This window comes from Asparagus officinalis, chromosome 2, assembly GCF_001876935.1.
Source record: "Asparagus officinalis chromosome 2, Aspof.V1, whole genome shotgun sequence".
Classification (NCBI taxonomy): domain Eukaryota; kingdom Viridiplantae; phylum Streptophyta; class Magnoliopsida; order Asparagales; family Asparagaceae; genus Asparagus; species Asparagus officinalis.
In genome coordinates, this window is record NC_033795.1 from 23,958,005 (window position 1) to 23,981,825 (window position 23,821).

General features: G+C 38.5%; 2 protein-coding genes across 2 annotated transcripts; one reads left to right on the forward strand and one right to left on the reverse strand.

Moving 5' to 3' along the window:
* Nucleotides 4,336-15,502, reverse strand: LOC109830542 (transcription termination factor MTERF5, chloroplastic). The gene is made up of 4 exons (XM_020397824.1): nucleotides 15,331-15,502; nucleotides 6,441-6,487; nucleotides 6,094-6,309; nucleotides 4,336-5,568 (listed from the first exon to the last, which is right to left on the reverse strand). The coding sequence occupies exons 1-4, from the start codon at nucleotides 15,453-15,455 to the stop codon at nucleotides 4,433-4,435; spliced, it is 1,524 nt and encodes a 507-aa protein (XP_020253413.1). The 5' UTR covers nucleotides 15,456-15,502; the 3' UTR covers nucleotides 4,336-4,432.
* Nucleotides 15,613-23,821, forward strand: LOC109830543 (ribosome-recycling factor). Its single transcript, XM_020397825.1, has 8 exons — nucleotides 15,613-15,870; nucleotides 19,738-19,878; nucleotides 19,954-20,069; nucleotides 21,907-21,998; nucleotides 22,215-22,236; nucleotides 22,317-22,385; nucleotides 23,249-23,317; nucleotides 23,406-23,821. Exons 1-8 carry the CDS (start codon nucleotides 15,651-15,653, stop codon nucleotides 23,484-23,486), a joined length of 810 nt encoding a protein of 269 aa, XP_020253414.1. The 5' UTR covers nucleotides 15,613-15,650; the 3' UTR covers nucleotides 23,487-23,821.

Here is a 23,821-nt window from a genome sequence, read left to right on the forward strand (position 1 = left end):
AAATTATAACTCTCGTCAGTTATAGTGAAAGTCGTCAGATTGTAACTTTTATCGTCAGTGTTTTGTAAGGATCATCTATCCCATTTTGATTGAAGAGAGATGGAAACTCCTAAGATCTGCAAAGATCAGTTCTAAGCACCGCCTGCTCGCTACGGTTTCAAGAAGCTGCTCACTCGCTAGTGGTTTCAAGAAGCTCTCTAGGGTCCCCCCCAAAGAAACTTTCTCTTTTAGCAAAATTCTCAGCTCGTCAGCGCGAGTCGTCCGACGAGGCGGCATGGATGCGTGTTCGACGCGATTCCCCAGCTGCTTAGCAGCATGAGGAGTCTGGAGAGGGAACGCCTGTTGTGATCCAGAAGGGTAAGCCTCCGACCGTTGGTCTTCTGAAGGGGGAGGGAATGAAGTGGCTTGTTGTGGCTGCGGGAGCCGACCAAGGAGTTCACGAGTAAAAATGGCGAACTGCTCTTAGATAGATTGAGAAAACTTGTGAGCAGTTTCCTCGAGCTGGGCTTGGGTAACGTAGCTCTGATATTGTTTTCAGGGTTGGATTGATCAAACCCTTGCTCAAAACCTGACATGTTTTCTCAAAAAAGAAAGAAGGCCCCACGGTGGGCACCAAACTGTTGATGGTTATATGATCACACAGTCAGATCCAGGATAGGATTAGTTTGTTCAATGTTGAAGAGGGGCCGCTTTCTTCTCTAACTTTATATCCGTTTCTTGAGTTAGGCATCTGAGGAATCTGTACCAATAGAAATTCATAAGAGGACGGGGATTGGTTCCCCCGTAGTGCATCTAATGATCAAGTTAGTTGATGAACTTGAATGAGGTCAAGAAAGAACTGTGTTCTTGTAATTGTGTATGCGTTAGAGGATCAGATTTGTGAACCTCTCTAACGTTAAAATAGTACATGTATTTATACTCAGCGCATAAGGGGTAGATTAGTCACTTCGGCCGAGCATAAAAGGACGATGTTGAAGTGTGGGCTAGCAACTAAGTCAGCCTCTGTTTTACAGGTGTCGGCTGGCGACTGGAGGGAGGATCTTCTCAGTATTAAATGAGAAGTGAGAGGGAGTATGGCGGTGGCCCACGTGGTCCGATGAGTCATAAAGACCGTTGGGGTTAGAGGCATGATGATGTCTGTTAAGCATTAAATGCGACGTAGACACGTTGTCAGCGAGGATAAGCTCGAAGCAGAAGTTATCATTTAGCTTCACCGAAAAGTAACGCTTTTCAAGTCATCCTCGTGAGGCGTTAATTGAATGGCCGAGTGGACTCTTGGTGACGTCTTCGACAAGAGGGTCGACTAGTACCGCTTTTCGAGTCGATATGAAGGAATATCGACTCGTCTAGCCGGCTAAGTCGGACTCTCTGATGGGCTTGGGCCACCAATTTGATTGGGGCGTTGATTGAGGAAGTACATCGGTCTGTTCATTTGCCAATGATTGTATTTTGGCGAGTGAGAATACCATAACAATTACTTTTAGAAAATATGGAGAGTGGGGGGAGTTATCAAGTAGTAGATGCTAGTTAGGATGTTTTTAGATATTTTCAATTTCATCCTTCTAACTAGTTTTGATATACAATAAATTGTTGATGGCATGTTAATTTTTTTGAAGTCTTGACTCACATAGGAGTAGAAACAAAAATGTGGGGTTTTTTAAAATACCGGTGGTGCGGTATAAACATGTACCAAAAAGGTTGCAAGTGCACAACCGTGTCAAGTTATAGTATTTAAGATATCGATCCCACGAGGAAGGTGTTTTGTAGGAGAAAATATAAAATTGGTTCTTATTTCGTGTGCGTGACAAATAGGAGTGAAAAGTGAATGTGATTGTGAAGAGATTGAGAGAGTGAAAATGGTGTGTAAATAGATGCAAAGTGTAAGTGAGAGTGGATTTGAAAAAGAATGAGTATGATCAATAAGGTGAGAAGGAAAAAATGAATAAAATCAAGAAACAAATAAAAAATCAAGAATGAAGAACAAAATTCAAAAATAAAAGAAAATGCAAGAAGTTAAAGATGGTGGATTCAATTATAGATATGGATAATCTAAAATTGAACCCACTTCTTAGAAAAGGGTGATTCCCTAGAGGGTTCTAGCCTAAAGGCGAATCAAACAAAATAAAAATAAATAAAAAAGAAAAACTAAACCCAAGAGGGTTCTAGCCTCAAGGTGAATAGTATAAGAAATTAAAATCTAACTACAAAATAAATTGCAAAATCTAAACTACAAAATAAAATTACAAGAATTAAATGCAAGAAAATAAATCTACTCTATAAGCATGAAATAAATCTAAGGCAAGAGGGTTCTAGCCTCTTGGCTATTTAACAAGAAAATAAAATCTAACTACATGCATAGAAATAAATCTAAACTAATAAGCAATAAAAAAGAAAAAGAAAGAAATGCAAACCTTCAAAATAATTCTCCATCTTCATCTTCATCTTCATCATCCAACAAAGAGAAGAAGAGAAAAATTTAAAGTGGTGAAAAAATTATTATTATTAATTGCAACAAAAAGTTACAATTTTGGAAGGCCTTCTCAATTAAGAGTAGCCCTCCTCTCCAAAAGGAGTTACAAAAATTTTCACACCTCTAACCCCTCACTCTCTACCCCTATTTATAGTAAACATCAGTGAATGAGAGCCATTGGATCAAACTTGAGCCCCAAGATAAGCAAAATCAGCCATTAACGTGCGCTACAGTAATCTGGTATCGATGCAAACATCGATACAGGTATCGATGCCATCCATTATTTCCAAATTCTAATTTCACGGATAGCTTCGTCTCGTCGAGATAGGCGATTTTCATATATTATATGTTAAATTCCGCCTTCCGGATTAGGAGATATCGTCGTTTCTTTATGGCCAACCATTTTGAATATGGTTTCTTTTCATATTGGATTTTTGATTTTCTCCGGCTTCTACAGGCTACACGACTTCATTCTGGGCTTTTGGATAATTTGGAAATTGATTTTCCAATGTGCTTCTTTGCTTTATTTCTTCATTTAATCAATGGGTTTTTGTTGAGAGATGAGAGTTTGAGATTTATTCTTCATTAACCTGCAATTAAAAGATAAAAATAATTATTAGTGGCATATTTAATCATATAAAATAGATAATGAGGGTATAAAATTGTAATAAAATATGATTATCAACTGGCAATAGATAATAGATATAAATGATAACTTTACTCTTTTGGTTAAAAAAATATGAATTTAACAAGATGTATATCCATTAGTTTGATTTATCAAACTTTGTTTAAAATGAAATCGATTGCTGATAGACTGCTTTAGTATTGTTTTGAACTCACTACGCCTTTAGTTTTATTTTTGCTCATGAACCCTCTAAGTGAACTTTTTTTTTTAATCTTTCTAACCTCATAGAAATTGAGATTTTGTCATACGAATGAACCTCTAAGGCAAAAGAGTTTTAGAAAAAAATCCAGTTACGTGTTAATATTGAAAAGTAAAACTAGAGAGTAATAATTCGGGCAATGCAGAAATAATTTCAGCAGCACAAGATCGTACTTAGAGGCAACACATAATTGCCAGCACTGTCAAAAAAAAAAACGATACCATTATAATGTAGTGCTCGGCCTTTCGTTCGGTTAAAGCGTATATAGTATAAAACATAATGTAAGTTACATTTTTTTTTTGCTAACTAGAAAAATATTCACAAAAAATCTAAAAAATATGAACATTGTTTCAGAAAGTAAAAGATCTAAAATTTTCAGCAAAACATAGTCTGAAAAACCATTACAACATATCAGCGTCTAGAGGAGTAAGGGACTTAGTGATGGAAAACGAGCTCGACAGAGGGAGAGAAGAGAAAGAAGAGTCAGCATTCTCGCAACATCGGTGACAATGTCATTGTTGAGGGAGAGGACAAAAGGGAATTCAATGAGGAAGGGAAGCTCAATAAAGGAGATACAGAAGGTAAGTCGCATCCTTGTGGCATCGGGTGACAATGCCATCAATGACGAGGAAGAAAAAAGGGTGTCAGTAGAGGAAGAGGAGCTCGACGGTGGGGAAGAAGAGAACGGTGTTTATATCGGAGAACTGAAAGGGGAGTCCTTATCGACGGAGAGGAATTAGGGAGTAGGATGTCACAGTGACCGACAGGTTCATAAACCAAAACCAAAATGCTAGAAACACATGTTGCTATACAAGTCTCCAATGTGTATCGTGGCACATGCTACTATGAAGTATCACAATCATTTCAAGGGGCACATATCAGTTGCTTAACATAAGTAACTCAAATTTTCGAGTTATGTAGCACAGCTTTTGCAACATTGATTCTCAGTACTCACATATGGCCTTGTATTACTCTACAAAATGCTGCAAACAACTGCATATTGAGGGAGAATGAACCTCAAATATTAATACAGTACAATTTTTTGTACGCAACAGGAGCATAATTTACAAGACATTAACTATTGCTCGGATTTTTCAAGATCTGCAACAGTTTCCTTCCCTTCTGCAACTGGAACATCCAACATATTCCCCAGTTTCCTCTCCAACACCTTTTCAAACTCCTTTTCTGAAGTTGATAACACCTGGTTTAAAACCAAACTGACCCCAGTTTCCCTAACTCGAGACCACCGATACTTGATCCTCTTCTCTAAACTATAACCAAAGTACTGAGGAAACTTAACAAGCTCAGATCGTGGATATACCATGGTCAAGAAATAATCCCATTTTGGTATCAAATTATCCTTCAAACTAAAAGTATAAAGAGCTCCATACCTTGAAACCATGGTTCCAATCTCATCAATACTGTATCCCCTCTCCAAGAAAAACTCTGTGACGGGTTTCAAATTCGCCTCGATGCTCAAACCAAATGTTTGTGGGCACCGATGCATTAATGAAGAAGCATCAATACCGATCGATTCAAAGTATTCAACAGTTGGTCTCAGCTTAACATCTACACTATAGCTTATAATGTGCGGGCACCGAGTCAAGATCTTTCCAATGTTCTCCTTTGAAATGCCAAGTTCAGTAAGATAATCCACTGATGCCTTCAATTTCTGTCTGCTATAAGTTACGAGTGCAGGAAATCGGTATATCACCTTAGCCCACTGGCTTTTATCAACTCCGAAGTTCTCCAAGTAAGTCATTGTGGGCTTCAGGTTCTCCGAGAGGCTGATACCACAAAGCTGAGGCCTTTTATGCAGGATGGTTGATATATCAGAACGGGGCACACCAAGTTCAAGGAGAAATTCAACTACAGGCTTAATTTTTTTATCAAGATTGTAGTAAGCGAAAGCTGGGAACCTTCGGACAATACCTTTGATCCGATCAAGGTCTAAACCAAGGTCCATGAGATAAAGAACTGAGGGTTGAAAGAGGCCCTCAGGGCTTTGCTGAATTACCCGAGCAAGAGCTCTTTCTTTCTTGGAGGTTACATTATTGCTTGCTGTTGGCAGTGTTGGAGGGGGTCTTTCGATCGTTCCCGGGGGATTTGGGAAATTTTCCACAATGTCTATGAAAATATCTCCGTGTTCCTCAAGGAGGGATTCAAGATAGGGAACAAGAGCATTTCTGATTTCAAGGGTGGTAAGCTCTCTTCCTGTGTGATGGAAATAGCATGACGAGGTTAGTATTTGAACTGGATAGTTTGAATAGGGAAATGTTATTGGGTAAATTTCACAAACTTCTGATGTTGAGGGGTTTTTGCACAACATCCGCTAAACTGTGTAAATCATAGAAGATCTCCTTTCCAAATCATACTAACCACCCCTGAACTATTTGAAATTCTCATAAATGGCATTCGGCAACAGCGGGTAGAGTAAAAAGTCTAAACTAATTTTTTTTTTAATTTTACTTTTTTTACTTTTGGCTACCCAAAAAGGGTACACCAATTTTTATTTAGTAGACAGGGCAAAATTGTCCAGCAGTTGTCACATGCGGAGTACATAGCGAATTACAGTAACTGTTGTCACTTAGGTTGAGACCAGTTCAGTGGGATTCTGTGATTTCTTTTTTATATATTGGGTTGAGAGGGGGGGGGGGGGGGGGGTTGCAAAAGCCCATAAAACTAAGGGTTTTTGTGTGAAATTTAAGCAAAGTTAATTATGTGATTTGGAATTCGAACCTACTAGATATCGTGATTTATGGATGGTGTGGAGCTTCGATATGAGGTGATCGATGAAGCCATCAGATTTGTTGATCGTCCTTGCTGCTACGGCATAGCTAAATCCTTGCTTCCTTAGGAACAATGATAGTACTGCTTTTGCCTCTTCCCTTTCTGCAACCAACAAGCTAGAGGGAACCGTAGTGATGTTGCGACTTCCGGTCGCTCCAAAGTCATCTGTTTGCATGTCACATATATAGATAATGAAACCACTATTTTGAGAAAATCAATACAATCTTTTTATTACAGGATTTCTCGTAAGATGAGAGATATATGTCATGTTGATAGGAAGAAAAGGAGAAACATACTCACAGCTTTTGCTCTGCAGATCACAAACTGCTGAGGAACTTTAATCCTGTGTAACCAAAAGCAATGCTCATAGTCAGTTGAAGTTGAATGTTGTGTAGTATGTGTATTATTATTCTTTTCTTAAACGATTTTACAGCTACAAGGGTATACGCACTAAAATCAGTCTAATGAGTTTGAAGAAGTCTGATAAGACTGAAGAAAGTGGTCATGTTAGGATATACACCAACAAGAACGCCTCGAGCGAAGACGCAATATACAGAATAAAGACACAAAATCAATCACAGTACTCACAAATATACGTGGTTCACTCCTTCGGAGCTACTCCACGGTGTAACGACGACGCCCAATTCTTTTATATCCTAAAAGAATTGATCAAAGAGAACACCCTCTCTTGATCAAGATACAGTCCAAGAATTCTCACAAACTCTCTCTATGTTTTCTCTCTTACTCTTCTACAAGAGGAGTTGTTTCCGGGATGAGTTTTCCTTAAGACTTTAGGACCCTATTTATAGTATTTGGGAAAACACTATACACTAATAAAATATATTAGTAGGACCCGCCACTTATAATATTTTATTGGTGGGACCCGCCACCAATTAAAATCCTCAACGTTTACGGCTGATAATTTCCTCGTGGGGCCTACCTTTTTGTTTTATTAGGCAAACTTTTGGTTTGTTTTATTAAGCTAACAATCTTCTACTTAAAGATTTGATTGAGTATCAATCATATCTTCACATCATTCTTAGTTGCATCATACAAATATCTTGTATCTTTGGTGTCTTGCACGACCTTCAACATTCTCAACGGAGGCCATATGAGGCTGCACACAGCCTCACCTTCTCAAGTGAAACTGGTTTGGTCAGCATATCGACTGGATTGTATCTCGTATCAATCTTCACAAGCTTGAACTCGTTCCTGCTTTGTCATCTCCATATGGTATGGTGCTTCACGTCAACATGCTTGGTCCGAGCATGGAATGTGTCGTTCTCTGACAAGTAAATGACACTCTGAGTGTCGCAGTGGATGAAATATTTCTTAAAGCTTACCCAAGCTCGAGAAAAAAAGCTTTCAACCATAGCAACTCCTTTGTTGCTTCTGCTGCAGACACGTACTCCGCTTCGGTTGTCGACAAAGCCACAGTATCCTGTAGCTTCGATTTCCAACTTATCGCTCCACCATCCAAGATGAAGATGTAGCCGCTCGTACTCCTCCTCAAGTCTATGTCCCCGGCATGGTCTGCATCACAAAAGCCCTCTAGCTGCAAATCTGCCCCGTCATACTCAAGAACTCAAGACAACGGTCGGACGAGCTTCTCAAGTAGCGTAGAAGCCACTTGACCACACTCTAGTGTTGTTTCTCTAGATTGCTCATGAAACGGCTTACAACTCCCACTCCTTGTGTAATATCTGGCATCGTGCACACCATCGCATACATCAAACTCTCAACGACAGATGCGTATGATATGTTGGCCATAAACTCATGCTCTTCAGTAGTCTCTAGTGCTTGGGTCTTTGATAGTTTGAAATGGCTTGCAAACGGCAAGCTCACTGGTTTAACTTACTTCATGCCAAACTTTTTAAGAATCTTCTCAATATAGGCCTTCTGAGATAACCTCAGTCTCCGTGTTGATCTGTCTCTGATGATCCTTATGCCAAGAATCTGATTTGCTAGACCCAGATCCTTCATCTCGAAGCACTCGGAGAGACGCCCCTTGAGTTCTTCAATACGGGCCAAGTCGAGCCCGATAATCAGCATGTCATCAACATAAATCAAGAGTATCACATAGGATTCACCATATCTCTTGATGAAGCAGTAGTGGTCTATGTCGCATTTGAGAAAACCGTTCTCCTCCATAAAGTTCTCGAACTTCATGTACCACTGTCGCAAAGCTTGCTTCAGGCCATACAAGCTCTTGCGCAGGCGACACACGAGGCCATCCCTGCCTCATTCCTCGAAACCCACTGGTTGATGCATATAGATCTCTTCCTCCAAATCTCCACGAAGGAATGTCGTCTTCACATCCACCTGTTCTAGATGGAGATCTCGAACTGCCACAATGCTCAGCATAGTCCGGATCATGGTCAACTTGACGACATGAGCGAAAACGTCAGAATAGTCTATCCCTACTTTCTGCTCATAGCCCTTCATTACAAACCTAGCCTTGTAGCGTCTCCGTCCATCGGCTTCATCCTTGACCCGATAAATCCACCGATTGTGAAGAGTCTTTCACCCTCTTGGAAGCTTTACGAGCTCCCAAGTCTCATTCTTCATTAAGGATTTTATTTTTTCCTCCATGACAGACTCCCACTTGCCCCGAGCTTTGTCGGTCTGCTGTATCCAATGTTACATTAAACGCTAGGCGCTCCTAGGCGCCGGACTTGGCGCCCAGCGCTTAGACGCCTAGGCGGGCGCCTAAGCGGTTTCTGGGCGGTTTTTTTCTTTTCTTTTTTTAATTGTGATACTTGAAGAGATATATATATATATATACTCAATCAACATTGTATAAATACAAAAATACCAACACATATGATATCCAAACTTATTATTGTTCTATTTTGTAGGTCAAAAACAGCAACTTCATTCGTTATTGCTGCAACTATCACTACAAGGTGAATGCGGTGATCCATGTACAGTTGTAAACTTGTAATCTTTGAACAAATGCAGTTGTAATCTTTGAACAAATGCAGTTGTAATCTTTGGACAAATGTAATCTTTGAACAATTAAACTTTGAACAACCTTGAACAACAAGAATTACTTATAAACTTAAAATGAACTTAAAATTAAACTTAAACAATTAAACAGCCCCATGATTACATATTTACTTTCTCTTTCAAAATTCTGAGATTTACAGTTTAAACTTAAACAATTAAACTTAATATAATATAAATATATTAAGTTAACATTTAATAAAAGTGGATTAATGTGTGAAAACATCGTTAATGTTGCATAATCTTGCATAATCTGTACATGTTTACGAGGTTTAAACATGAAGTTGTGTAATACAAATCCAAAGTTATCTGTGCAAATAATAAAAAGGGGGAAATCCAAAATATCCAAAGTTATCTGTGCTAAGCGTCTTTAGTCTTTTACTTACAGAGGAGATGAAGACGAACTTGAATAAGAAGCTCCCAGTTGAAGACGAACTCGTAGACGAAGCTCCCAGTCGAAGACGAAGCTCCCAGGCAGTTTCGAAGACGAACTTGAAGAGTGAAGACCAATTCGAAGACGAACTTGAAGACAAACTCGAAGATGAACTCGAAAACGAGCTCGAAAGTTGAGCTTGAACTCGAAGACGAGCTCCCAGGCAAGATCGAAGACGAGCTCGACGAGATCGAAGACCAGATCCCGGTTGAAGACGAGCTCGACGGGATTGAAGACGAGCTCGACGGGATTGAAGATGAGATTGAAGACTGGCGGCGTGGAGAGAGTGATATTAGGGTTAGTTTTCTTCTTCTTTTTTTTGCGTTTTGGGTTACGGGTTTTGGTTACGGGTGAAGAGCCGACGTTTTTTTTTTGAAATAGTGAGGCGGGCCGCTTAAGCGGCCCGTTTAGCCTTGGGCGGCCGCCTAGGCGCTTCCAGCGCCTAAACGTGGCCGCTCAGGGCATTTCTGCACGCCCTGAGCACCGCCTCCGCCTAGGCGGGCGCCTAGGCGACCGCCCAGACCGTTTTTTAGAACACTGGCTGTATCTCCTCATAACTCTCTAAATCACCACTGCCAGTTAGGAGAAGATAATTCATGGTAAAAATGTACCTCTTTAGCACCCTCAGATTTCTTGGAACTTTGCGAATTGCGATTGGCAACTCCGCTGAATCCTGCTGCTGTGCATCCGGCACGTTCTCTTGGTCTCCGTCTTCTATGCTTATTGGTATCTCATCGTCGTCCTCACTGTCAGCAATATCTGGGAAAAGAGGGGAAGATAGCTGACTCCCACTCACCTCTTTGGTCTTGTACACCGCATTCTCATGAAACACGATGTCACGATTACTTACCACCTTGCGCGCATCGTGATCCCAAAAACGATACCCATACTCATCTCCTCCATACCCGATGAAAGAGAGCTTCTTTGACTTTTGATTAAGCTTTGATCGGTCTGCAGAATTGGTCATAACATAGGCGTCACAACCAAATACTCGTAAGTGCTTTAGCTTCAGCTTCTTTCTGGTCCAAGCCTCCTCAGGTATCCTATAATTAAGAGCTGCGGATGGTCCGCGATTGATTAAATATGCAGCAGTATTGACAGCTTCGGCCCAAAAACTCTTGGACAATTCTGAGTGAATCTTTATACTTCTGACGCGCTCTAAGATAGTGCAATTCATGTGCTTCGCCATTCCGTTGTGCTAAGGTGTGCCTGAGATGGTCTTCAGTCTCCTAATCCCATGAAACGAGCAGAAGTTCTCGAACTCCTGACTGTAATACTCGCCTTCATTATCAGACTTTAGGCACTTCAGCTTATTACCTATTTCGTTCTCCACACATGCAATCCACTTCTTGAAGATGATGAAAACATCTGACTTATGCTTTAAGAAAAACACCCATAATTTTCTAGTAGCATCATCAATAAAAGTGACAAAGTAAAAAGAATTTTCAATAGATGGGATTTGTGCAGGTCCCCACACGTCGGTGTGCACCAATTCCAATTTCTGTAGTTTTGGAGTCGGTTCGGTTTTATTGAAGCTCGTCTTCTTTTGTTTGCCTAAGATGCAGTCCTTACAGAAAGTCAGATCGATCTTGTTCAGACCCGGAAGCCTCTCTCCGGCGGCCATAATCTGTATCTTCTCGCTCATGTGGCCAAGTCGTCGATGCCAAGTCATGCAGTCGACGGATGATGATGGTGATGCTTGTCCTGCGGCAAGCAAGTGATCGATCTTCTCGTTAGAGATGTAAAGAGACCACTCGCGTTTGTCGTGTGCCACCACCAGGGCACCCTCGGACACCTTCCAGCTTCTCTGCTCGAAGGATACTCTGTAACCGGAGTCAGTCAGTTGTCCGACTGATATAAGATTTTGTTTGAGATCCGGTACATGCTGAACGTCATTCAACGTCAAGGTGGTTCTGCCCTCCATCTTGAGGGTACAATTTTCCTTTTCGGAAACCTTACAAGATTAATCGTCGTCAAGATACGATGTCCCGATGAAAGCAGCTTTTGTTGTGAGGTTGCATGGAAAGATACGTCAGAGTCGACGATCTATGCATTGCTTTTGTCTACTAGGATAGGAGAAGTGTATCTGAATTCGTCTTGTGCATGAGATTGGCTGCACCGTTAGCCCGATCATCCCCTACTGATGCTGGAACAGAAACTCTGCAGTCCCGTAGAAAGTGACCATTCTTTCCGTATCTGAAGCACTTCTGATTTTGATTAGTCTCGTCGTTCCCTACCCTTCTTCTGCGTACGCTCGCGTGCCTCGACATGCAGAGCACTCCCACTGCTAGAGGCCTCAGCTCCAAAATTACTCCAATCACTGTGTCGAGCTTCATCTTGTCATTGCCATTAGCATTGCTCACCGTCATCACCATATTCTCCCATGAATCTGGTAGACAAGAAAGTAACAAAAGAGCTTTGATCTTATTGCCGAACTTGAGATCTACTGCAGCACCACAGCCTGAAATTCGTTCAAGAAGTCCGTCACACGAGCTCCTTACTGCATCTTTAAGTTAAATAGCTTCTTCATCAAGAACACCTTATTTGAAGCAGACGGCTTCTCATATAGCGCCTTCAAGACCTCCATCAAGTTCTCCATCAGAAACACCTTATTTGAATCAGACGGCTTCTCGGAACGCTCCCCAATTGCTAGCCTAATAAAGCAAACCAAAAGTTTGCCTGATAAAACAAAAAGACGGGCCCCACGAGGAAATTATAAGCCATAAATGTTGAGGAATTTAAATAGTGGCGGGTCCCACCAATAAAATATTATTAGTGACGGGTCCTACTAATATATTTTATTAGTGCGTAGTATTTTCCCAAACACTATAAATAAGACCCTATACTCTTAAGAAAAACTCATCCCAAAAACAACTTCTCTTATAAAAGAGTAAGAGAGAAAACATAAAGAGAGTTTGTGAGAATTCTTGGAGTGTATCTTGATTAAGAGAGGATGTTCTCTTTGATCAATTTTTTTAGGATATAAAAGAATTGGGCGTCGTCGTTGTACCGTGGAGTAGCTCCGAATGAGTGAACCACGTATATCTGTGAGTACTGTGATTGATTTTGTGCCTTTATTATGTGTATTGCGTCTCCGTTCGAGACGTTCTTGTTGATGTATATCCTAACAGGCCACATAGCACCACGTGATTGACACCACCCAAATAAAATGAATACAATCAACCAGAACAACTTCTAGCATATGTTCAGAGTAGAGCATTCACATATAAAACATAGACATAATAGTAGTATCGTGTTGGAGAATGCAAAAAGTGCATATGTTAATTGCTTGAGGTATTCCTTATTACAAAGAAGAAGAAGAAGAAGAAGAAGAAGCAACTTGTCTAGATACGGTTTGATTCATAAATCAAAAAGTAGACTGATAGAGCCGATGTTTTAATTTATAGGGTTTCACCTAGAAACTACCTTAGAAACAGGGTAATTATATGGAAACCACTTTCAATTTCAGTTATACATAAATCGTCTTTAAAAATGATTTTCATTGCAATAAACCACCACCCAGTCAAATTTTCACTAGAAAACCAAAAATATGCTTAAAGATTTCAAGTTCAAAGTATGTGAGCTGCATCCTAACAAGATTTAAACATTAAACAAGTGATTCATTGTGCCTTGAATGTGAGTTTTTAAAGTGTAAGTTTGGATTTTTGGTGGAAAATTTGATTGGGAGGTGGTTGATGGTAATAAAACCCCACTTTAAAGGTGGTTAAAGTATAAATTGAAAGTGGTTTCTAGAAAAAACCCCTAATTCATATATCAATTTGGGGAAATATCAAACAACCTAAATCCATATCGGATTGCACATACCGAGAAAATATCGAGGATATGAGTAAATATCGGAATGTCATATCAAATGGTGTGCATATACATAATTTAATGTCTTAAATTGTAATATAAACATACATAATAAAATCTAAACATATAAAAATATAAATAATATATGTTTAGGATCACCGGCCAATTGTAGAAACCTACTTAGGGAAAAGACTCTACTAAAGTTTGCTAAAAGGACTTCATTGGTCTGGTTTTTGCTTAAAACATTGAAGAAAATTTTCGAAACTATATTGTTTAGCAACAAGCCATATAAAAGGGCATATTGGCCAATATACCAGCTGATATACCGACAATGTCGAGGATATATCGCCTAAGAATTACCAAAAAATGGCAAAAGATATTGAGAGTCTAGACTATATCCTTTTGCGGCAAGCGTTATAAAAGGATAGATTAGCCAATATATCGCCTATTCGGGGATATTTAAAATAATGGATAGAGCTTTGAATGTTGCTTGACAATATACTATTCATGTTAAGGATTTTTTGTCGAGGATTAGACCAATATTCTTGTTTTCTAATTTATACATTTTCCCGCTAAAGGTGATTCAACCCTGACACAAAAATTGATATGGATCCACGAAGAGCTCGACCAAATTTATGATCAATGTTGATTTTTCCAAACCCCTACAAAGGTACAGAAAGTTAAACCATGAGTAAGAGCGGAGGCACTCTTTATAACCTAGAAGGCCAAACATTATCTTTCGATGAACTACCTTATTGATCACACAACTTAAAAAAGTTATGAAAGTTAGAGCAACCCACAATCCACCCAATGTAAGATTTCTCAAGAAAGGGGACAGATGACACATCGAAATCCAATGAACAAGCCTGGACTAAATTCCCTATCGTTGTCCACAGAGTATGATACTATTCGAGTCATGCAAAATAGTTCCTAATGTCAAAACAAAAGTCCCTTTAAAGGAAATTAATGTTCCAAGGATTTGACGTACTTAGGGCATGTTTTTTGTACAGAAGTAGCTATGAAGTAGCTGAAATAAAATAGGTAGGGAATATTTTTCCTACTTTTGAGAAGAAAGTTATGTTTGTTTCTCTGAAAAAGCTACTGTCGGTAATTTCTTAAAAGCTGACGTGACGCCTACGTGTCATCTCTACTTCTTGAATCATTTTCCTCCCATTATGGGTTGGAAGTAGCTTAGGAGCAGCTAAAATTGAGTCAATTTAAGAATAAAATCAATTTTGTTATCTCATAGACATTCTCTTATTCTAAATAAAATCCTGATAGATCTTCTTTCTCCCTTAATAACAATATTTATAATTGCTACCAAACAAAAAAAATTATTAACGTGGAAGAAACGCTACTTTCTCTGCTTCCAAAATTTTATGAAACAAACAAAAAAGATAGTACTTTCGCTACTTCTACTTCATAATTTTAGAAGTAATAGATTTGATTTACTTTTTACTTCTGATACTTCCTATCAACCGAACATGCCTTTAGAAAAAAATGGAAATAAAAAAAACATCAATTTTCTCGCATCGGCAAGATGATTCTGATCAAGGATGCTTTTCATCATAAAAGATCGGTGGATAACTTACATATGTCCATTGGGACAATGCTTGATGCTTATGGTTTTGAGCACTTTCAGTTCTTTCTCTGGCTAGGGAAATTTGTATCAAAAGCGTCCCATTTTCTCATAAGGATTAGATTTACATGTTCACGAGCTCTAATAGGTCGAAAAGCCTACCTTACAAATGTCCATTTCCGTAAAACTTTGGGTCATAAAGCCATTTGCTTTAACCCAACAATTACAGAAAACACAAATTCACAGTGGCAACAAAATCTATTTAAAATTACAGTTATTCATTGAAAAAATCTCGACTTTAGACCCCAATGACCTAGAATGGAAGTCATAATAACAATAATAATAATATACTGACCTAAAATCTGAGAAGGACCTTGAAACAAGTAGCAGTAGCTTGGAACGCCCTAACGGAGTCGGAGTCCGCCGACGGAGCGAAGGACGGTAGATGACGGCGCTCGAGCTCGCATCCCAAGACGCCATTGCTATGAAATTTTGAGGAGGGGTTTTTCTATATTTTGGTAACGAATCTTATCGCTTAAAAATGGACCCTCAACGGTACGATAGCGGGTCCAAAAGTTACTCAGACCCGAACCCGTACCGTTACCTGCTCTGGGATTTAAATTACCTCCATTTTCTTTCATCTCTAAACCCTAATAAGCCCTAAACCCTAGAAAAATGGCGATTTGCATCAGACGCGGTGCTCTCTCCTCTCGAATGCTTCTCTACCTTCGATCCCCGCGCCATTTCAGTAATCTCTCGCACTTGTCTTATCTCATCTCCGATCGATCGACATCTGAAGCGCCTTTGTTTGGATATCGACGAGGTTCTGATGGCCTTCGATGTGATCCATTCTTCTTCGTGAATCGAAGAGGTTTTGCTAAAGGAAAGAAATCGAGTAAGAAATTTACCACTTTTCTCCTCTTTATGTGAATTTTAATTGAATTGAACTGTAAAGCAAAGTTCTTGGCTTTGTTCTTTATGTGTGTTTATTCTGTTCAATTCTGATTGGTTACGATTTGATCTCACTTTAACTCCATGGATTTTCAACAATCTAATTAGTATCCCGTACTGTATATCTCCATGTTCACCATAACATTGTCATTTCGGCCATAATCATTTTTTGTGCATGTTATTTCTTAATTACCCAACATTATAAATCTATGATGATCCATAAAGAATTGTTGGTCGTGCAAGTATTATATTCATGGGAACTTTTTGACAGACAAAATAGAGAAAACAGAGTAAAATCGGACATGTTCACTGTTTTCTAAAATCTCAAGTATCACATTTTGCTTAAAACCAAAATAACTTAGTTAAGATATTTGTTTCTGAAAGACCAGGCAATTTGTTTCGTAAGAGTGGCTGGGAGAGCATGGACATGATCCCTGCGAACCGGTATCATCAGCTATATCACTTCTTGAAAAGCTTAGAATATTTTCTCATTAGATGATGCAAAATTGTCACAACAGTTTCTTTCGGCATGTCTTCCTCAATCCGTGCTCCTTTAGTCAATCTTTTGAGGGCTCATTTCTCATTTAGAACTGCTCTTGAAGATGCAAAGCCCAGTTTTAAAGCAACTCGATGGAAGATCTTTAGTTCAAAGCCGTCATTCGAGTCAATGTTGGATTTTTTTATCATGCTGAATCAACGCGTCACCTCATCTCCTACCCGCTTCTGTGACTGATCCACAAAGCAAATACAGTTCTCTCCTGCTCTTCAACTATCTCCATAATTTAACATGCATGTATAAGATGAAACCATCTGCAATAGGGTAAAATTAATACGACTCAAAAAAAGGAAGACAATAAGTAGCAATATATCTTGAGAGTTAGCAACATAATTCTCAAGACTTCTCGCAGGTCCTACTCTATATGAAGTGTTATGAAGGATGATGCACCTCATCCAGTCTAAAGAATCGGTAGTGAACAAGTGAAACCATCCACAAAGGTTAGAATAGAAGAAAACATTTTCAGCAAAATATTCTCCCAAAACAGGTTGAATCTATCAATATCAGTGGAAGCCGGGGTGGATGCAAGTAGATGCTTAGGGGTGCAGTTGCACCGCTAATCACTTTACTATTGAGTCTTCTCAAATTATAATTCCAATGCCCCCCCCCTCCTCCTCTCCCAAAAAAAAGAAGAAAAGGTTTGAAATATTTGCACCCCAACCATTGTTTGTAATCACTTAATAATTAGGTACGCATTTGAATTTAGGCTTAATTTCAATTAAATACCATACCCTAAATTGTATTTTACTGTACTTAATTATTTTAGAATTTCTAAATTTTGCTCTTCAATACCCTTGGTTGAGAATTTACTGGAAATTCTCATGTGACGCTCACATGCTAATTTTATAATATTTCAACTCTTTGTTAAACTATAGTTTAATCTATCAAAAACCTATTTTAATCTTACCCTAGTTGTATTTTAATTTTTAAATTAGAATTTTGATAGATTTAACAATAAATTTAAAAAATATTAGGAGTTAACAGTGCTCTGAAATTCATATGTGAGTGTCTTCGTGAGAGTTTTCGAGGGCAAATTCTCACGTTTGTATAACTGAGGATGGATATTAAAGTGTAACTTTTGGAAACTTTAGGGTTTTAAGTGCAACCAAATATAAACTGGCGGTATATATGTGAAAATTAGGTGAAACTATAGGGTATTTAAGTGCAACTAAGCCATCATATTTTCTCTCTTGGTAAATAGTTACTTGTTGTCCACGCCCCTAAGAAAGCTTTTCTGGATCCGCCACTATATGGAAGTAGTAGTGTCAATTCCTTGTTGTGCCCTTTGTTTAGAAAAAACATTAAAAAATGCCATTGAAATATGATTAGGCAGGCAGCTTACTAAGATAGAATCCATGGTTTTAAATATCGACCAAAAATTCGATATTATCGTCGAGTTATCGGATTTAGGAGCTTTCCGCTAGGATAAGTAGGATTTTTAAATGGTTATCATTTTTATGGGTTTATCGGCGAGTTATCGACGATAAAGGCACTTATCAGCCGATAAGGGAGGTTGAAAATATCGGTTTTATCGACGTGAGTTTTGAGTTGAATTGTTGGGTAATGGGCTGTTACTTCTTAAACCCGACCCGACCCACTTTTGACAATAAAATGAAGTTTCTAACTTCAAGTTCAGCCCTAATCCTTCGTGAATCTCTCTCCCTCTCTGTGTGACTGTTCTTCGAGCCTACGAGCCTCTTCGAACTCCATCGAGCTCAAGATCTCTGTTCCCCTCTAACTTCGTTGACCTCGTTACTCGCCTCCCCGACCTCGAAGCTCACGTCCGCTGACGTCGCTCGCCTCCCTAACCTCAAAGCTCACCTCTGCCAATGTCGCTCGCCTCCCCGATCTCGAATCTCACCTCCACTAACATCGCTCGCCTCCCTGACCTCGCAGCTCAACTCCACTGACGTCGATTGCCTCCCCGACCTTGCAGCTCAACTCTGCCGACGTCAATTGCCTCCCTGACCTCGGAGCTCATCTGCGTTGACGTCGCTCGCCTCCTCGACCTCGAAGCTCACCTCCGCTCACCTTCGAGCTTCTTCTAAACATGATTATTTACATTTTGGTATGTTTATATTTCATTAAGCATGGTTAGATTATATTTTTTGGTTATTATATTATATACATACATCATCCAGTATATCACTCCGATAAATACTATTTATCCCCGATATATCCCCGATTTCTTCTATCCGATAAGGATTTTGACCGTCCGATAAATCTCTGATAACCGATATTTAAAACCTTGACATATTTTCCACATTGTCTGCCCATGTTGGTGTCCTTGAGCTTTAATTGGCTTGTCACTTATGAAAAATCAGCTTGTTGTTAGCCTGACTTTGACATATGTGATTCATTGCTTCATCAAACTTTTAGACCTTTGGTAGGCTTGCATTTTTTCCCCTAGAAAAATGGTTGAGCAGGGCCACTATTCTTGCGAACCCCCTCCAAGGTTGGCAGAAGAGAATTAAAGAGCTGAATGGAATTGAAGAGAATGGTGTAGAACGTGTGTGCCTTAGGGTCAGGACTTAAGACTCCTTTCTTTAGTGTGAAGTATGCATATAAAGTAACTAGAGGTAATAAATCATGTCACCATGGACAAGTCATCTTCCTTAAGTAAACACTTAAATGATGATTTGTAAGCTTTACTGCGTATTTTATGGTCAAATTGTTGTTGATGCCTTATAGTATTAGTGTACGTAGTTATCATCAGCTTTCTAGAAAATATGCTTTGGAACCCAACTAAATATGTCCTTACCCTGCTATTGCTCAGAGTGGTGATGTGCTGTTAGTGACCTTACTCTTATATTTTGTCAAATTTTAATGCAATTAATCACAATCTAGAAATTATCGTACACAGTATGAGTAATAATGTCTTGTTGCAAGTAAATTGTCTCAAATGAACACTCTAGCTAAAATAACTAGAATTGTAATCTGTACTGTTACAAATGTTTCCTGCACCTACTGATTAATAAAAAAATTTCCACCTTTGGGAAGAATCCCTAATTAAATATTTAAATTATTGACCACTTCACTTGGCTAATCAATCTGTCCTCGGAAGATAGTGAACTGTGAAGATCGAAATCCAGTGTCACTACCATTTAACACCAAATACCAAGAATTAAAGAAATTGAATTTTTTTATTTTTTATTTTTTTGGGGGAAGGTATCTGAACTATCTTATGAGATATGAGACTCTAGTTTGTTCTGGTGAAGTGATTTTTCTAATGTTTTCCCAGCTGCAATTTTGTAGAAAAGGAGGATGATGGAGATACGATTCAAGCTGTCCCAGACATGGGACCTGTGAAGTCAACTGCTCTTTCACAGATGGAGGATGCAATAACTGCTTTATCAAGGGAATTAGCTAAACTTAGAACTGGCAGAGCATCTGCAGGTATATTGTCAACTGCTATATCATAATGTTGGGTATGATCTAGTATTCAAGGGATTACCTACTTAACTTCTGCAGGGATGCTCGATCATGTTACTGTAGAGACAAATAGTGGAAAGCTGTCCCTTAATCATGTCGCTGTTGTTTCAGTCCTAGATGCTCAGACTCTCTCGGTGATGCCTTATGATCCAAATGTAAGTAATCCTTGCAACCCTGAAGTGAACCTTTTTACTCATGTTTGGGTTTTTTTGTATATTTTGAGATTTTGAAAATTCTGTAGTTGTTTGCTTAATTGTCTTCTAGTAATAGTGTTACTACTGCTGTATGTACACCACTGTGTTGACATATTTACAAACTAGGTAAAGCTTTCTTGGATGGGAATAATCAGAAGTAAGGAGCACAGAGTATATAAATATGTGAGCACGAGTCACAAGAGCATATGAAGGAGACTTATCGGATTGTTGCATTAATTGCTATTGATGTTAATCCTCATTTAATCGTTTTTCTTACTGAAATCATGCACTAGAACTGTATCTAATCCAAATGTCTGTGCCGACTTTGTTATTTTATTCTTCATCTCGACAAGTTTCTGCAAATCCTTTTTAACAATTAGGTTGATGCTTTGACTTCTTTCTTTTTATTGACTCTTTAACTGAAGCCCTGCATATCAGCCCTTACAAACAACTCATTACATTTCAATTGCATATTGTTTGCATGAGCTTTTTTCTTTTTCCATTTCTTTTTCTTTTCTTTTAATGTTTTAAGCCCTGAATATCAGCCCTTAGAAACAACTCATTAAATTTCAATTGCATATTGTTTGCATGAGCTTTTATCTTCTTCTTCTTTTTTCCTTTTTTTCTTTTTTTTTTCCCTTCTTTTCTTTTTCTTTTTTTTTAGTTGGGTAGTGCTATATATTATTTGAAATCTTATCCTCTCCAGTTCTCAATGCATGCACCTACATAACCTTGTCTTCCTCCTTCTCATCTTGTGTTGATGATGATATTTGGATTATTCAGGGTCAGAAACTAACAAAAACTGGAATAATTTCACAAAAGAAAATACAACTGGAAGTTCAAAATGTAAATGCTATAACATTTACTCCAATGTGAATCAAGGAAACGTTTAAGAAGCAATGACCTTTTTCACAAACAGGCATATGAGAATACATTAAAAGAAGAAAAAGGCATATGAGAATACATCGTTGCGTTGTCCGTGCTAATTTGCGTTTTGAATCAGTTTAATCGGTTATATTACCTTCTTTTTAAGGCTAAAATATCATTTTTATAGCAAAGTAAATTGATTTCTTTGTTCCACCATTTCTTCATATCCTTGCCCAGAACTCTTCCCTATATATTATGCATGTGTGTGCGCGCGCGCATTTAATATTTTTATTCTTTAGTTCTACTCAACGAACCTACATCGGAGATCCTATTAATTATGTTTCAAGCTACTTACATCACGTGATTCGTTTTGTTTCAAACTACTTATATCACAATGCTACGTGGGATAATTATCTTGGCGTAATTTTATTTTCTGCTGTCAAAATTAAATTCGATTTAGCAGTATTGACTTCGTTTGTTATTGGTCTCTTCATCTACTTCATTAGTAGCTACTTAGCATCTTCATTTGCTTGCTTTTATGAGGATGTTATCATTTTGTTATCTTCATGGAGATGCATTGCGCGTGTCTTCCTTCCTGATTTCATGCCATTAAGATATACCTAAGAATATCATTTAGTATTTGCACTAAGCTATCACTGAAAAGCTTCCTGCTGTTTGGCAAACATTTAAAGATCCTATATTAGTCAATGTTGGAAGGTACATCCGTCTACGATACATGCTTTTAATGAACTCAGGCATATTGCTCAGTACTAAAAGCTTCGTACTGAGTTTCCCTTGGTAACAATATTTTTTGATCAAAACACAATTTTTCATTATCTCATTTGCCTTGAATTTCTATTGTTAATGATGGTTTGAAATTTTATCTGATGATTATGTGGTGTGAATAGCTTAGTTTTATGTCTGCCCACAGGCTTTGAAGACAATAGAACGTGCAATCATATCATCCCCACTAGGTCTAAATCCTAAAGCTGATGGTGAACGACTAATTGCTGCTATCCCTCCGTAAGTTCTATACTTTTAAATCATAATTTGCTGGGTATTGGGTTGAATAAATAGAACTTACAGCAGTTTATTGTTGTGACTGCTGTGATTTATCTATTTCCATTTTGTTCCTTGCTTAAAATCTCTTAGAAGCGGGTTTCTCCTTTGCTTCACTTTCGAGATATTGGGGTTCTAACTGATTGCTAACCTGTGTGGTCTGGCACAAAAATCTTGCAGACTGACCAAGGAGAACATAGAGGTAAGCTTATCATATTACCAGTCAGTTGATTTTCATGCTAGCATCGGTTTGTTTTAATCCTGTTCTTTTTGTCATCGTAGGCGCTCTGTAAGGTGGTAACAAAATCTGCTGAGGAGGTTAAGCAGAGTATCAGAAGAGCACGACAAAAGGTATGGGAACTTTAAAATTTTAGAACTGCTAGTATTGCTATTAACTTATTGTCATTAGCACAGTTACCTGTGTTAGAAATTGGCTCGCGATTTATAAGATACAGCACACCAACAATACCGCCCTGATTGATGGCACAGGCTTGTGTTGCAGTGCATATTTGCTAGGGAAAATATTTGCAGTTACACCCTCCATCTTCTATCTGTCAACGAGTCCAAAATACATAACTTACATATTTGTCCAGTGTATTTATTATTTATACCAAGTTTGTGATTATCATTAAATGAACCTAGAAGTAGTTCAGGATGAAAATCAATTGAAAGCCTTTACCTTTTAGGTGCTTTCTTTTCAATTTATCTTGCTGTTGCATTCAGCTGGGTAACATATGCTTCTTTCTTTTATTATTCTATTGTATGATTTAGGCTAATAGAATGCAGTGCGTTTTATGAAACTTCTGGATAAATGTGCAGTCATCAAGATGATGATTGAGGTCCTAGGCTGCTAGTTTCGGTGGTAATGGGAATGGAAGTTGGTTAAAGGTGGTCCCTTGTTTGATACTAGAATACAGAAAGGGGAGAAAAGATTGTCGCTGTTGAAGTCCTCACGTTTCTTTCCATTCATTGATCTTAATGATCATTAATTTTTATAATGAGTCCGTTATTTCCTCTGCTGTCATATGTAACTTCTTGAAATTATTCAGAACACCCAGAAGATTGTTTCTGCTGTCACTCTCCTTGAACTGAGCCTGACAAATGCGCAATTAGCAAATGAACATTGGGGCTGAAAAAGCTTATGCTTCTTCATTTACTTAACCTATTTGAGTCACCAATTGATTTATTTGCTCATCTCATTGTCGACTTTGCAGGCGCTAGATTCCATAAAGAAAGCAGCATCAGCAATGCCTAAAGATGATGTGAAGAGGCTGGAAAAAGAAGTGGGTAGCGCATAGTGAAAAGTGATCAGAAAATTTCTGATAAAATTTATGAGACATTATGATTCAGCCTACCCTTTTTCTTTTTCAGATTGAAGAGATGACAAAAAAGTTTGTCAAATCTGCAGAGGATATATGCAGAGCAAAGGAGAAAGAGATAGGTGGGAAATGAGCTGCAGTTGGGACTTGTTTCTAATGTGATGTGTATTGTAGAATGCATCATTTACAGCTATATTATCGGATCGGCCTGAGTTAGACAGTTTCCAGGTTCGTTCACTTATGAGCAGAACCTGGTAAATGATTCATGTTGTGCTGGAATAAATAGCTTTATCCTAGTTTTTTGATACGAATCTTTGAGTACTGCGAATTCGATAGCTCTGTATAGATGGTACTGTGACATGTTGATTTTTGAGATGTCGTTAGAGACGTGCGGCATTTTCTGCACAATCCGATCCTAAAGGCCTTAATTATCAGGTTGGTATTTTTATTTGGATTAAGTTTACAATA

Excerpts from the sequence above, each read along its gene's own strand:
- LOC109830542 (XM_020397824.1), bottom strand. The coding sequence starts at position 15,455 with ATGGCGTCTTGGGATGCGAGCTCGAGCGCCGTCATCTACCGTCCTTCG. Across the intron at positions 6,488-15,330 it reads AGGTCCTTCTCAGATTTTAG|GATTAAAGTTCCTCAGCAGT; the intron begins GTCAGTATATTA and ends TTGGTTACACAG. Across the intron at positions 5,569-6,093 it reads TAAATCACGATATCTAGTAG|GAAGAGAGCTTACCACCCTT; the intron begins GTTCGAATTCCA and ends TCCATCACACAG.
- LOC109830543 (XM_020397825.1), top strand. The coding sequence starts at position 15,651 with ATGGCGATTTGCATCAGACGCGGTGCTCTCTCCTCTCGAATGCTTCTC. Across the intron at positions 22,386-23,248 it reads TCAGAAGAGCACGACAAAAG|GCGCTAGATTCCATAAAGAA; the intron begins GTATGGGAACTT and ends TCGACTTTGCAG. Across the intron at positions 23,318-23,405 it reads TGAAGAGGCTGGAAAAAGAA|ATTGAAGAGATGACAAAAAA; the intron begins GTGGGTAGCGCA and ends TTTCTTTTTCAG.